This window comes from Cheilinus undulatus, linkage group 17 (genome assembly GCF_018320785.1).
Source record: "Cheilinus undulatus linkage group 17, ASM1832078v1, whole genome shotgun sequence".
NCBI lineage: Eukaryota > Metazoa > Chordata > Actinopteri > Labriformes > Labridae > Cheilinus > Cheilinus undulatus.
In genome coordinates, this window is record NC_054881.1 from 1,517,645 (window position 1) to 1,533,089 (window position 15,445).

Sequence of the window (15,445 nt, forward strand, 5' to 3'; positions counted from 1 at the left end):
CATTCCATCCTTGCCTCTGAAGATGTTCTCTAAAGTCCATAAACATTCCATCCCTGCCTTTAAAGATGATGTCATCCTGTAAAGTCTACAAAACATTCCATCCTTGCCTCTGAAGATGTTCTCTAAAGTCCATAAACATTCCATCCCTGCCTTTAAAGATGATGTCATCCTGTAAAGTCTATAAAACATTCCATCCTTGCCTCTGAAGATGTTCTTTAAAGTCCATAAACTTTCCATCCCTGCCTTTAAAGATGACGTCATCCAAGCTCAATCAGACATTCCAGCCTTATAAACTGATGACAATCCCACCCCTGGAACGCCATAGTAAACATGACGTAATATTTTGTATGAATGGGCTGAAAGGCTGTGGATTGGTCAGACCCATGGTCTCCCTGAGCCCTGATTGGCCCCCCTCCCCCAGGCCGCCCCTGGTCCCAGGTCTCGCTAAAGCAGGAAGTGTGCTGCTCCTCTCTCATGTTGCTCTTCAGTCATGAAGTCTCCGGTCCTCCTCCTGCTCCTTCTGTTGTCTCACCGAGCTGAAGGAGTCCAAACCCGGGACAGGACCAACTCCTCCCATGTCCCGGAGCCGGACCGGCACCAGAACTCCTCGGACCTGGACCTGGTCCTGGATGTGTCCTCGGTGCTTCGCCGGGTGGATCCGCGCTTTCTGTCCGTGACCATCGATGCCAGCCTGGCTTCAGAGGAGAAGTTCATGTTCCTGCTGGGGTGAGGGGACCTCTGAACCGTTTTACACGATCACAGGGGGGTCTAGGTCTTAACTCTGTCTTTAAATCTGGATTCAGTCCGTCTTAGAGGAGCGCTGATCCGAGGTCTAACTTTACTTTAAATCCTCACTACGGTCCCAGTTTAATCTACTGGCAGTAACGATCTGTGTAATCTCATAAAAATCTGCGGGTTTTCCCTTTAACGCGCTAAATTAACCGCGAGATTATCATCCAGATAATCTCCACCAACAGAGACCGGATCCTTTATCAGAGGAATCAAAGCCTCATTTATGCTGAATAAGACCAGGATCCTGTGAAACTACAGACTCAGAGTTAGATCAGAGCAGGTTTTATAAAGTCCTGTAGAAAGAACATCCTGTTCATCTCTGTAGACCTCTGTCCTGGTTCTCCTCCTCTCTTTTTATTAGAGGCAAAAAAAACCAGCCAATAAATCTGAGAAACAGAGTAAAACCATAGAAGAAGAAGGAGCTGAGACTGGTTCTCAACCTTTTCAGCCCCAAAATAAAGGGGCCAGAGACCGGGGAGCTCAGCAGAACCAGGGTCCACTGTGGATCTGTGAACGCCATACTTTATATTTGACCTGAATGATAACCACTCTCCTCAAAGGAACACATCTTTATTTATTCATTTGTGTAATAAATAGCCTTCTTTAAATGAAAATAACTTCTGTTAAAAGCACAATTAAAACATTAAAATTGGTTATAATGGCAAAAAAATGATGGAAAAGGTGGTGAAATTGGATTTTTAAAGCACATAAATGTGTTAAAAGGGGCAAAAAATAACCAAAAATAAGTTAAAGTAGCAAAAACAGGTACAAAAACTGGTTAAAGGGGATTAAAAAGCGGCTGTAAAGTGCAAAAAAATGGTGGAAATTAGGTGGAAAATTGATCGAAACTGGCTAACATGGGTTAAATGTGGTAAAATGGGCAAAAAGGGCTGTAAAAGTGTTTGATAGAGACAATAAAGGGACAACAGAGGCAACAACGGGCAGAACCAAGTGGTGGAAAGGGTTAAAAATGGACAAAAATGGGTTTAAGTGGCAAAAATGTGCTAAAATTGGTTTTAAAAAGTGATGAGAAAGGTTTAACATCTGGTAAAATTTAAAACACATTCTTAGTTTGTTTGTTTTTTTTCCTTGAGCATCTGGTGACCTCCTCTCAGTGTCTCGACCCATAAGGGGGTCTGGACCCCAAGGTTGAGAACCCCTGCCCTGGATGAATGTGAATGAAGGCTGATGACGATCAGGACTGGAGGCTGTGGAGGACAGGATGTTCTCTGTTTTTAAACTGACATTTTTGTTCCTCGTGGGCTCACTGAGAGTTTGAAGGTGATTAAAGTTGATCTTAATTCTATCCTGATGCACCTGCATGAGCTGCAAAAGCAGACGTCACAGATTAGACGGATAATCTCTGATAATCTCTGATAATCTCTGTGGAGTCATTCAGAGTCTGGATGAAGTTTAGACCGATCAGTGAAGCTGGATGAAAAACTTTGGATGAAAGTGCTCAAGTAGGAAAAACCCACAAAAGTGATTTTTGGTCTAATAAACGGACTTTTCCTGATAATAAAGGAATAATTTAACGTTTCGATCGGGACTGAAATGGACTGGAAGACCCCAAAACTCTGTAAAAATAATTTTCTGTGGTGTTTTATTTAGGTTTTTGTCATGAACAGCCTAAATGTGAATTACATTTTCATTCAGTAACAGAACGAAAATAAAACTAAAAAGTTGGCACAAAAGAGAGGATAAATATGGAAGTGGTTGTTTTTGACTTTAGTGACGTCTGTGTCAGAGAACTGAAGTGACACCAGAGAGTTCATTTTGAAGAATCACTTCTGCTAAATTCACAGACAGTATGTGTGTTTTTATTTTATGTTGTAATTGAATTTTATTTTTATATTCTTTATGTATTTATTTTAGTTTTATCATTTTTATTTGATTATTTATTTAATTTTAATTTAATTTTATTATTTATTTATTTTTATTTTCATTTTTTAAACGTTTTTATTATTATTTTTTGGATTTTTTGTGCTGTGTGTTTTTAGTGCTATTAGATTTTTTCTAGAGCACTTTGGGGTGTTGTAACAGTCTGTATAAATGAAGTACATTTTATTATTTGGTTTCATTGGGATGTGCTTTAAATTTTATGATTGCACAACTAAAGCTCCACGGCTCAGTTTTTCCAGTCATTTTACTGCAGAAAGTTTCAGCTCTCTTAAAATCAGACATTTATGTCTGAGCATTGACAGAAAAAGTTCAATCTAATGCAGCAATGAAAAATTTACCAGAGAAGAGCTGCAGCAGAAATATTGACCTGTAAATCAGCTTTTTATCAGTAAACAGACCAATCAGTGAGGTGATTGATTATAACAGCTGTCTTTGTCTACATGTTCCTTTTCTCTTTTTGAGCTGAATTTTAAAGATTTCTAAATCTTTTAAGCGGAGGTGACTCCATGAAAGTGTAAAAACATGCGGCTATGTCAGAAACGTGCTGCACTGAGTCTAGAACTCCCAGTAATCACCATCCCTCATATTTAAATAAAGTTTTGTGTTTTAAATCTCAGTAATCTTGTTTCTCCTCGTATTTAAATAAAGTTTGTTCTCAGCTCTCCAAAGATCAGGACCTTGGCCCGAGCGTTGACCCCGTCTTTTCTGCGGTTTGGGGGCACGCAGCAGGACTTCATGGTGTTCACTCCTCAGATGGATCATCGGCGCGGCTCAGGTGGAGCTCCAGGTAACGCCACGTGTGTTTTTGTCCTGAGAACGAGTTTTTCTCCCACTCAGGTGAGTCAGGCTGTCAGCTGAGACTCGTTCAGACTCGTTGTTTTGGTAGAAACCAGGACTAGAGCTCAGACTGTCCCGACTCAGCAGAATATCTGAGGAAACAAAGAGGCGTCCATCAGCAGAGGACTATAGGAGATTATTCTGTCAGTGTAATAGTCCTCAGGCTGTTTAGATAAAGGTTTTAAATACCTGAGATGGTTTCTGTTTCTCAGACCTAAAAGTTTCTTAGTTACAGCTTTATCTTCATTGGTTTGCTGTTAAATCCAGTTTTAACCCTGCTGGACTGTTTTCATCCCCGCATCTTTGAGTGAAAACACCTAAAACTCAGAGTAAATGTCCCAAAAATGTTAATAATATAATAACAGATCCGTGCTTGCTTTCTTAGCTCTATCCTGTGATAAACTGGAGTTGCCTCCATGGCTGGAGGAGCATCTGAAGAAAGAGTGGACCCAACAACAGATTCTTCTGATGAAGGAAGACCTGAGGAGGAAATACAGGAGAGTCAAGTTCACTGGTACGCCTGCTTCAATAAAACATCCTCCTATCCTCAGCTGAATGAAGCCTTTAAACTACTCACCTTTATTGATTTTAGAAATCAGTTATCGTTAATATAGTTTAGATCCTGCCAAGTTCATTTTACCCTCTACCTTTACAAGCCTTCCAGGGCCGGCTGCTGAGAAGCATCCCCACAGCATGATGCTGCTGGGAAGCATCCCCACAGTACGATGCTGCTGAGAAGCATCCCCACAGTATGATGCTGCTGGGAAGGATCCCCACAGTATGATGCTGCTGAGAAGTCCCCACAGCATGATGCTGCTGAGAAGCATCCCCACAGTATGATGCTGCTGAGAAGCATCCCCACAGCATGATGCTGCTGGGAAGCATTCCCACAGCATGATGCTGCTGAGAAGCATCCCCACAGCATGATGCTGCTGAGAAGCATCCCCACAGTACGATGCTGCTGAGAAGCATCCCCACAGCATGATGCTGCTGAGAAGCATCCCCACAGTATGATGCTGCTGAGAAGCATCCTCCAGTATGATGCTGCTGAGAAGCATCCCCACAGTATGATGCTGCCACCAGCGTGCTCCACAGTGGGGATGGTGTGTTTGTGGTGATGTCAGTGTTTGGCGTCTTGTCTGATGGTCTCAAAGCTCCATCCTGGTCTCATCAGACCAGAGAACTTTCTTCCTCTTGACCATGGAGTCTCCCACAGTCCTTCTGGTGAACTCTAGTCCTCAAAAATGTTAAAACAGCTGAAACTAAAGTAGTAGGCAAAGAGAACTGTAGCTGTTCATAGAGGAGGTGGATCATGAAGCTGAGAGGTCTTAGCCTTTAAAAGAAACTGTTTTAACGTCATAGATATATTATTTCACTTTTGCACTCTCTCTCTACCCGACCATTAAAGGAGTTCCACATGGATCAGTACTAAGACAGCTGTTTTTATCAAAAGCTTCTATTGTGCCACATAAAGGTAAAATGATATATCCTTATATGCAGACGATACACAGTTCTCTATCTCTATCCATTCATTGATCTCAGTCTCATAAACAGATCTGGCTCTACTTTTCTACAGCAGAACAAACAGAAGTCATTCTCTGTCTTTATACTGTGTTGAATTAGCGTGGTATGAACCAGCTTCTCCTCTGAGTTTCTGATCTGGTCTGTTCCAGAGAACACCGTAGACATGCTGCACTCCTTCTCCAACTGCTCTGGCATGGATCTGGTATTCGGGCTGAACGCTCTCCTCAGAACGGCCGACAACACGTGGAACGGCAGCAACGCTCACCAGCTGCTCCAGTACTGTGAGTCCAGACAGTACAGGATGGACTGGGAGCTGGGCAACGGTACGTTAGCGGGATAACAGCAGAGTAGACTACTGCAGACTACAGACACCTTTATGTTAGGTTGGAATCTCTGGTTTCCTTTATTTAGATAATAGTGAGCTTTTAGGTCTATCATTGCTTTATTAAGGATGGATCACATCTCTGTGGACCTCCAGAGGCCCCTCCAGGACTTTAGAGAGCTTTACCTTTGACCCTTTATGTTTGACCTGGTGTGACCTTTAAGAACATGTTTAAGGAAGTTCAGAGCTGTAGCTTCTATACTTTTTCAGTCTCTCTGGGTTGTAAATAACAGAAACTATGTACTCTCATCAGACTTCTACTTTAATTCTAGAATAATGAGTTTACATCGGACAAATCTCTGGTATCAGAGTTTGTCTTTCTGTTGAGCATTCAGAGATTCAGATCTCTAACTGAAGCTGAAGTCTCACTTCTAAGTTTTCCGTTAATCACCTCACCGCACTCACAGGAAGTCATAACTCATGTACTTCCCTTTAGACGCTTTTTTCAGAGAACTGTATTTTTCAGTCCAGACAGACTCAGGAAGTGAGACAGCAGAGAACGGGCCCCTGATAAACCCAGAGAATGGCCCCTGATAAACCCAGAGAATGGCCCCTGATAAACCCAGACACTGGCCCCTGATAAACCAGAGAATGGCCCCTGATAAACCCAGACACTGGCCCCTGATAAACCAGAGAATGGCCCCTGATAAACCCAGACACTGGCCCCTGATTAACCAGAGAATGGCCCCTGATAAACCCAGAGACTTGGTCGCTGTCACTTTTTACCCCCTTTTCTTCATTGTTTCTTCCTATTTTGCCATATTTTTCCACTTCATACCATTTTGCTTCCTTCAACCAACTCAACCCATTTTTTCCACTTTTTAACATGTGTTCATCATTATTCCACCTTTTCTTTTTTTTTTTAATATTTATTTTTGGCCTTTTTGCCTTTATTTGATAGGACAGTGGATAGAGTCAGGAACAGGGAAGAGAGCCGGGAGAGACATGCAGGAAATAGTGCCACGGGCCGGATCCGAACCCGGGTCGCCTGCGTACATGGCGCGCCCCATTATTCCACCTTTTTTTGCATTTCATAACCCATATTGCCACTTTTAAACTGCTTTTTGCTGTTGTTCAGCCCTTACTTGCCTTTTTTAACCACTTTTTAGAATGTTTGTGACATACGATCAGCTAATACTTCATAGATTCCCAGAGGAGGATTTTAACTGCTTTCACCAATATTCCCCCTTTATCACTCTTTTTAAAATCTTTTCACCTGGCGTTTTTGCATCTCTTGGCTTAGCTATGAAGTCTAACATTACTTTCCTAATGGTTTATTTCAGTGTGACCATCCACATTGTTTATAACACCAGTGAAATAGTCGTTCTATTTTAGTAAAAGGGGGTTACATCTTTTAAAAGGCTATAGCATACTATAGCATTAATATGATTACTATTTTTATTTGATAACAGTGGAGATTGTTCAGGGTAAATATGAAATCTAGTTTTCACAGATTAACTTTATAATGGACCAGGATTTTCCTGATCATTCTGGCCAACCCCAGACAGCTCTCCCGTTTGCCCCGCCTTTTGGCAGCCTTGTTTTTGAGTCTTCCTGTTTTTGTCCTCAGAGCCGAACAGCTATGAGAAGAAGGCGAGGATTCGAGTGGACGGCGAGCAGCTGGGTCAGGACTTCACCCATCTCAGAGAGATGATGTCACAGTCCCAACTTTACCGCCACGCCAGGCTGTACGGGCCAGATGTGGGTCAGCCGAGGGACCACAGGGCGGACATACTGCAGGGGTGAGACGTGACGAGAAGAACCAGAGACCGTTAAACTTTAAACTAAAGGGAAACTAGAAACAAAGAAGGTGTGATATAAATACATAGAAGCAAAAATAGGAAAATCAATAAAAGAGGGATAATCACTGACCTATGTGGACTGCCATGCTCTCACTCACGTCTACGGGCAATTTAGAGCCACCAATTAACATAAAGAGCATGTTTTTAGTCTGTGGGAGGAAGCTGGAGAACCCAGAGAGAACCATGCATGTGGAGAACATGAAAAAGAACGCCTCTATCTAAGGGGGTTCTAACCATGAGGGGGCGTCCCAACATTAACCACTCTACCACCGTGCAGCCACAGTGTCCCAGTCTGTGTGATAGACAGAAACAAGACCAGGAAACCAAGCGCTGCAGTTCCTCTGAGTCTTATTTTAGGTTCTCACTAGAGGAACTGCACATCCTCACATCCAAAGTGGACTAACCCTCCGCCTGACAAGACCGGCTCTGGGTTACAGACTCTCATGTGAGCGCTGATTGAATCATCCTCAGAAGTGTCTCAATCAGCTGATGGTTCTTCACACAGAAAGTCCCAGTAGATTTCTCACACTGCTTCTTCTTTCCCTTCTGTGTGTGTGTGTGTGTGTGTGTATGTTTATGTTTGTGTTTTGTTGCTGCAGGTTTCTGCAGAGTGGAGCTGAGGCGGTGGACGCCGTGACCTGGCACCAGTGAGTTTAACAAACATCACACCAATGAGACATGAAATGTGGCGGTTAAAAACCCAGAGACTGGCCCCTGATAAACCCAGAGAATGGCCCCTGATAAACCCAGAGACTAGCCCCTGATAAACCCAGAGAATGGACCCTGATAAACCCAGAGAATGGCCCCTGATAAACCCAGAGAATGGACCCTGATAAACCCAGAGACTGGCCCCTGATAAACCCAGAGACTAGCCCCTGATAAACCCAGAGAATGGACCCTGATAAACCCAGAGAATGGCCCCTGATAAACCCAGAGACTAGCCCCTGATAAACCCAGAGAATGGACCCTGATAAACCCAGAGAGTGGCCCCTGATAAACCCAGAGAATGGACCCTGATAAACCCAGAGACTGGCCCCTGATAAACCCAGAGAATAGACCCTGATAAACCCAGAGAATGGACCCTGATAAACCCAGAGAGTGGACCCTGATAAACCCAGAGACTGGCCCCTGATAAACCCAGAGAATAGACCCTGATAAACCCAGAGAATGGACCCTGATAAACCCAGAGACTGGCCCCTGATTAACCCAGAGACTGGCCCCTGATAAACCCAGAGAGTGGACCCTGATAAACCCAGAGAATAGACCCTGATAAACCCAGAGATTGGCCCCTGATAAACCCAGAGAATGGCCCCTGATAAACCAGAGAATGGCCCCTGATAAACCCAGAGAGTGGCCCCTGATAAACCCAGAGAATGGCCCCTGATAAACCCAGAGAATGGCCCCTGATAAACCCAGAGAATGGCCCCTGATAAACCCAGAGACTGGCCCCTGATAAACCCAGAGAATGGCCCCTGATAAACCCAGAGAATGGCCCCTGATAAACCCAGAGAATGGCCCCTGATAAACCCAGAGAACGGCCCCTGATAAACCCAGAGAATGGCCCCTGATAAACCCAGAGAACGGCCCCTGATAAACCCAGAGAATGGCCCCTGATAAACCAGAGAATGGCCCCTGATAAACCCAGAGACTGGCCCCTGATAAACCCAGAGACTGGCCCCTGATAAACCCAGAGAATGGCCCCTGATAAACCCAGAGAATGGCCCCTGATAAACCCAGAGAATGGCCCCTGATAAACCCAGAGACTGGCCCCTGATAAACCCAGAGAATGGCCCCTGATAAACCCAGAGAATGGCCCCTGATAAACCCAGAGAATGGCCCCTGATAAACCCAGAGAATGGCCCCTGATAAACCCAGAGAATGGCCCCTGATAAACCCAGAGAATGGCCCCTGATAAACCCAGAGAATGGCCCCTGATAAACCCAGAGACTGGCCCCTGATAAACCCAGAGAATGGCCCCTGATAAACCCAGAGATTTCTATGAGCGCTCAAACAGGAAGTGCTTGGGGAAGCAAAGCTGTAGCACCAAAAATGTTCGAACATTTAATTTTGATGTTTGAAGCTGCTTTGTCACGATTTATGAATCTGATTACTGAACCAGATTAAGATTTATTTGTTCCCTCTCTTGCTCTCTTGTTTCTCAGTTATTACGTGAACGGCAGAGACACGTCTCTGGAGGACTTCCTGGATCCAGAGGTTCTGGACTCTTTGACCATAAAGACTAGTGAGGTCCTGGAGGTAAACATGCTGTTTAAAAGTGGATGAATAAAACCAAGAGTTAGTGTTTAGTTTGGTTTTTGATCAGCGTATCTTCTCCTGGTTCAGACAGTACGGCGGTTTTCTCCAGAGAAGCCGGTGTGGCTCGGAGAGACGAGCTCGGCCTTTGGGGGAGGAGCGCTCGGACTGTCGGACACGTTCGTTGCAGGATTCATGTGAGTTTAAACGCGCCAAAGCCAGTTAGAGACTGACACAAGTCCGGTACAGAGCTCAGTCCTAGAGGGTCAAAGTCAGGTCCCTGTTCAGGATGGGGTCTTTGTGCACCAGTAATGGGATTGATTCCCAGTCCCCACCCTCCCCATGTTTCCTGTCTCTTTAGCTGTCCTCTCAAAACAAAAAGCAAAAGTAATCTTAAAGCCTGAACATAACACACTATATTTGAGTTTTCATGAGGATAATGGATACATGTGGAATGAAACTCGAGGTTCAGAGTCAAACTGAACAGAGGACAGTTATTGCATGAACACCAAGCTCTCATTCTCCTCTAATTGTCTAACAGGAGAGTCGTGGTTACTTGGGAGTTAGCGTGCTGCTGATTGAGTTTAGTGATTACCCATCAGCCCCAGTCTCATGACAAACCTGCACCCAGCTGCAAAATTTAAACTCAACTCACGTGTAGGCTTTATAACCTGGAAACGAAAAGAAGTGACTCTTAGAGTATTTTTCTTCAACACAATAGAACAACGCTGCAGAGTGTGTTACTTTTCCAAAAGCTGCCTGCAATCCAAAATATAGATAAACAAGAACCCTACCGAACATCTCCAGCTAAATGAACATTCCATCCTTGACTTTGAAGACAATGTCATCAGTCATTCTGTCCTCTGCCTTTGAAGATAATGCCATCAAGCATTCATCATTGAGTTTAAGATGATGTCATCAACCATTCCATCCTTGACTTTGAAGATCATGTCATCAATTATTCCATCCTTGACTTTGAAGATCATGTCATCAATTATTCCATCCTTGACTTTAAAGATAATGTCATCAACCATTCCATCCTTGACTTTGAAGATGATGTCATCAATCATTCAATCCTTGACTTTGAAGATGATGTCATCAATTATTCCATCCTTGACTTTGAAGATAATGTCATCAATCATTCCATCCTTGACTTTGAAGATGATGTCATCAATCATTCAATCCTTGACTTTGAAGATGATGTCATCAATCATTCCATCCTTGACTTTGAAGATCATGTCATCAATTATTCCATCCTTGACTTTGAAGATAATGTCATCAATCATTCCATCCTTGACTTTGAAGATGATGTCATCAATCATTCAATCCTTGACTTTGAAGATGATGTCATCAATCATTCAATCCTTGACTTTGAAGACAATGTCATCAATCATTCTGTCCTCTACCTTTGACGATAATGCCATCTAGCATTTATCATTGACTTTAAGATGATGTCATCAATCATTCCATCCTTGACTTTGAAGATGATGTCATCAATCATTCAATCCTTGACTTTATAGACAATGTCATCAATCATTCTGTCCTCTGCCTTTGAAGATAATGCCATCAAGCATTCAACCTTGACTTTGAAGATCATGTCATCAATAATTCTATCCTAGTTTTTGAATATGATGTCATCAATCATTCCATCCTTGACTTTGAAGATGATGTCATCAATCATTCTGTCCTTGACTTTGAAGATCATGTCATCAGTTATTCCATCCTTGACTTTGAAGATGATGTCATCAGTCATTCTGTCCTCGGCCTTTGAAGATAATGCCATCAAGCATTCATCATTGACACTTGAAGATGTCATCAATCATTCAACCTTGACTTTGAAGACAGTGCCATCAACCATTCCATCCTTGACTTTGAAGATGATGTCATCTATCATTCCATCCTTGATCTTGAAGATGAGTCATCAATCATTCCATCCTTGACTTTGAAGATGATGTCATCCTTTTAAATTTTTAAATATTCTACCCTTGCCTTCAAGGTGATATCATCCTATCTGGTCTATGAATCAGTCTATTATTGCCTTCGAAGATGAGGTCATTCTCCATGTGTGTAAAAACATTCCATCCTTGCCTTTGAAGAAGTTGCCATCTTTTAAGTTTCAAACACATTCCATCCTTGCCCTTGTTTGAAGAAGACTCTCTGACTCTAGCTCTGCCCCCAAACGTTGGCGGTTCAGGCTGAGACCATTCTATGTCTCTAAGACCTGTTTATGTGACTTTAATTTAAGAAACTGTGGTTTTACATTTGGCCAACAAACATTTTAGTGTCATTAACATATTTTTTAAATACTTGAAGAGTAATAAATGAGAAATGTAATGTTTCTAATACTATACACTCACTCTTTAATGCTGTTTCTATTATTTCATTTTTCATTGATGTGATTGGTCGCTGTCTGCAGGTGGTTGGATAAACTCGGCCTCGCAGCCAAGTTGGGTCTGGATGTGGTGATGAGACAGGTGTTTGTGGGTTCAGGAAGTTATCACCTGGTGGACGAAAACCTGGATCCACTTCCTGTAAGACAACAAATTTCTCCCACTCTGGCTATAACTTGATATTTCCATCCACTTTAGGGCTCTGTGTGGAGGATTGTGTAACATTTTATGAGCTGGATTTCAGATGAGGCACATTTTTGGTCATATTGGGTCTGGTGTTGTGTTTACTGGTTATTCTGCTGCCCCCTAGAGGCCATAAAACAGCTGATAAAGCATCTCCTCTGTTAAATCCTGTATTATGTGGTCTTTAAATCAATGCTGTCTCTTCTTCCAGGATTACTGGCTGTCTGTCCTCTATAAGAGCCTGGTTGGACTGGAGGTTTTAAAAGTTGAAGGGTTTTCTAACTTTTCCAGACATAAACGCGTGAGGCTGTACCTTCACTGTGCTCATAAAAAGAGGTATTCCTCCTTTATTTCTCCTTTGATAACCACAGGTTCAGCCCGTCATCCCGGTCCTTGTTAACATGCATTAACCCGTCTGGTGTTTCCTCTGCAGATACAGACGAGGAGCCGTCACACTGATCTCCATGAATCTGAGTAAGAAAGCCGTCAGGATCTCAGTTCCTGCTCGTCTCTTGTCCAGCACAGTGGAGGCGTTTGTTCTTGAGTCGGAGCAGCCAGGAGAGCGGGGGCTCTACTCCAGGTGTTCCTCAATACACTCATTTATCACCACGTTAGCCTGAAATACTCACTCTGCAGTCATGGGAAAAGTCACGTTACATCACTCACATTCAGTCTGAGTGCAGAAATCCAGCACGTTTCACAGAGAGATAGATGCTCAGGTCTAGTCAGGAGGAGATCTCTGTACCCATGTTTAAGGCTGGAATCATTTCCAACACGCCAGGGTCTTAGAAACATCTTGACCTACATGAAAACATTCTACAGAGGTTGTATATATATAAATACACTGCCTGGCCAAAAAAAAAGTCGCCACCAAAAAAAGGTCACACACTCAAATATTTGGTTGGACCGCCTTTAGCTTTGATTACAGCACGCATGGCACATTCGCTGTGGCGTTGTTTCGATAAGCTTCTGCAATGTCACAAGATTTATTTCCATCCAGTGTTACATTAATTTTAATATTGATGATGGGAGAGTCTGACCACTGCACTAAGCCTTCTCCAGCACGTCCCAAAGATTCTCAATGGGGTTAAGGTCTGGACTCTGTGGTGGCCAATCCATGTGTGAAAATGATGTTTCATGCTCCCTGAACCACTCTTTCACAATTTGAGCCCGATGAATCCTGGCATTGTCATCCTGGAATATGCCCGTGCCATTAGGGAAGAAAAAATCCATTGTTTAAGAAATGAGAAGTTACTCATTGCATCAGCTGGGGTTAAATAACTTGTTGCCAGCTGAAAGATAATCGCCCATGCAGTAATTATCTAATAGGAGGCTGGTATTTTTTGGCCAGACAGTGTGGGTGGTGTGGGTGTGGGTGTGTGTGTGTGCGTGTGTGTATATATATATATATATATATATATAGAGAGAGAGAGAGAGAGAGAGAGAGAGAGAGAGAGAGAGTTGTATGTAACAGCTGTGACCTGTGAAATCTTTCAAAGGCAAGGCTAGGATGTTTTACAAACTTTATGGGATGACATCATCCTCAAAGGCAAGGTTGGAATGTTTTACAAACTTTATGGGATGACATCATCTTCAAAGGCAAGGCTAGGATGTTTCACAAACTTCATGGGCTGACATCATCTTCAAAGGCAAGGTTTGAATGTTTTACAAACTTAATGGGATGACATCATCCTCAAAGGCAAGGCTAGGATGTTTAACAAACTTCATGGGCTGACATCATCTTCAAAGGTAACGATTGAATGCCGTAGAAACATTTTAAAGATGACATCATCATGGAAAGGTTACTTTGCGCATGTATTTCTCAGGACAGGTGCGTTGAAGGGCGAGGTATCCAGCAAACATTTCAAAGACAAACACTCACACACTGTCCAACAAAGAAAAGGAGTATTTATTTTCAACATTTTAGTACTAGACCTTCATCGAGAAGGTTCGCCTTTGCAAGTTGGACAGTGTGCGGGTGTTTGTCTCTGAAAAGATGACATCATCAACAGCTGAGGACAGAATGCTGGTGAATGGGTTTTTGGTGTCTTTTCCATCCATTTTTGCTGAACAGTAGGGGATAGTTGGCAACTTTTGTCAAAGTTGTGACCCAGAGAGTGTTACCTTTGTTTGGTTTTCTTGGTAAAATATAAGAAAATAGAAGAATTCAGATAAAAAGTCAGATCTAATTTTTATCTTCATTAATAGAAAAGCGACAGGTATTTATGTTTTCTCTGTGATCTATGAAGAGTCTCATTAACCTTCATTCTACAGAAGAGAGACACTGTTGACCTCAGGATTCAGATTCTCTCCTGCTTTTTTCTTGTTTAAAAAGTTGGATATTGCACAAACCATAAAATAGGAATGTTAAAGGAGGAAATGAAAGGATAAAGTTATTCTAGTCAATAAAAAAGACTGAGGTAGGAAGTATTTGGGAAAGGGAAAGTATGTGCATTAATGAAACTATGATGACTGCCACAGAAACATCAGAGCAGCGTCCTGGAATCACTCCTGAGTAACCAGATTTATTTTTTTCCTGCAGGTCTGTGACTCTAAATGGAGACGTTCTTAAAATGGTGGATGATAAAACTCTTCCTGATTTTAAAGGAGCTCGTCTTCCTCCGTCTGAACATCTGCAGCTTCCTGCGTACTCACTGGCGTTCTTCGTCTTCATTGATGTTGGAGCTGCAGCCTGTTTCTGACCTCTGACCCATGGACTCCTCAGAGTGACGGGTAAATGTTTACTGGTATCTCCTCTAAAGCAGCAGGCCAACGCTGCTCATCGGAATAAAACAACCTGGACTAAAGAGACAAACACTGAGACTGTGGGACGACTGGTGCTGATTTCTCTGAGATTTTTATTTATACAAAACTTGTTTTCTGTGTTAATAAATTTTATTTCTTGTTGTATTAAAACTGTTGTGGTCTAAACGTCTCTGTCCTAAAAAACCACTAAATCCTTAACTCAGCGGTTTTCAGCTTGTGACGATTTTTCTCAAAGCATCCTGTATAAATTTACATTTTAAGGAGTTTTAAGGACTACAAAGACATGGTCCACAACCCTGACCTAAACCCCATCCAGCACCTTTGGGATGAACTGGAACAGAGATTGTGAGCCAGGCCAACTGGTCCAACATCAGAGCCTGACCTCATAGATGCTCTACAGACTGAATGGACACACATTCTCGCAGAACCACTCTGACTGTTGAGGAAAGAAGAAGAGAAGTGTGGAGGCTGTTAGAGCTGCAAAAGGGGGGTTAACTCCAGATTAAGGAACATGGATCTGAATAGAAGCCTTTACTGTCCCTGCTGGTGGAATAGTCAGGTGGCCGAATACTTTTGTCAGTATATTGTATCAGCTGATACCAGCCCTGTTGGCA

At 42.7% G+C, this 15,445-nt stretch overlaps 1 protein-coding gene across 1 annotated transcript; it reads left to right on the top strand.

Annotated features, from left to right (window-relative positions):
• Positions 1–446: 446 nt before the first annotated feature.
• hpse (heparanase) lies at positions 447–14,981 on the top strand. The gene is made up of 12 exons (XM_041810211.1): positions 447–726; positions 3,354–3,481; positions 3,917–4,045; positions 5,205–5,378; positions 7,008–7,179; positions 7,839–7,886; positions 9,402–9,495; positions 9,583–9,689; positions 11,909–12,023; positions 12,277–12,401; positions 12,499–12,645; positions 14,608–14,981. The coding sequence occupies exons 1-12, from the start codon at positions 491–493 to the stop codon at positions 14,765–14,767; spliced, it is 1,635 nt and encodes a 544-aa protein (XP_041666145.1). The 5' UTR covers positions 447–490; the 3' UTR covers positions 14,768–14,981.
• The last annotated feature ends 464 nt before the right edge of the window (positions 14,982–15,445 follow it).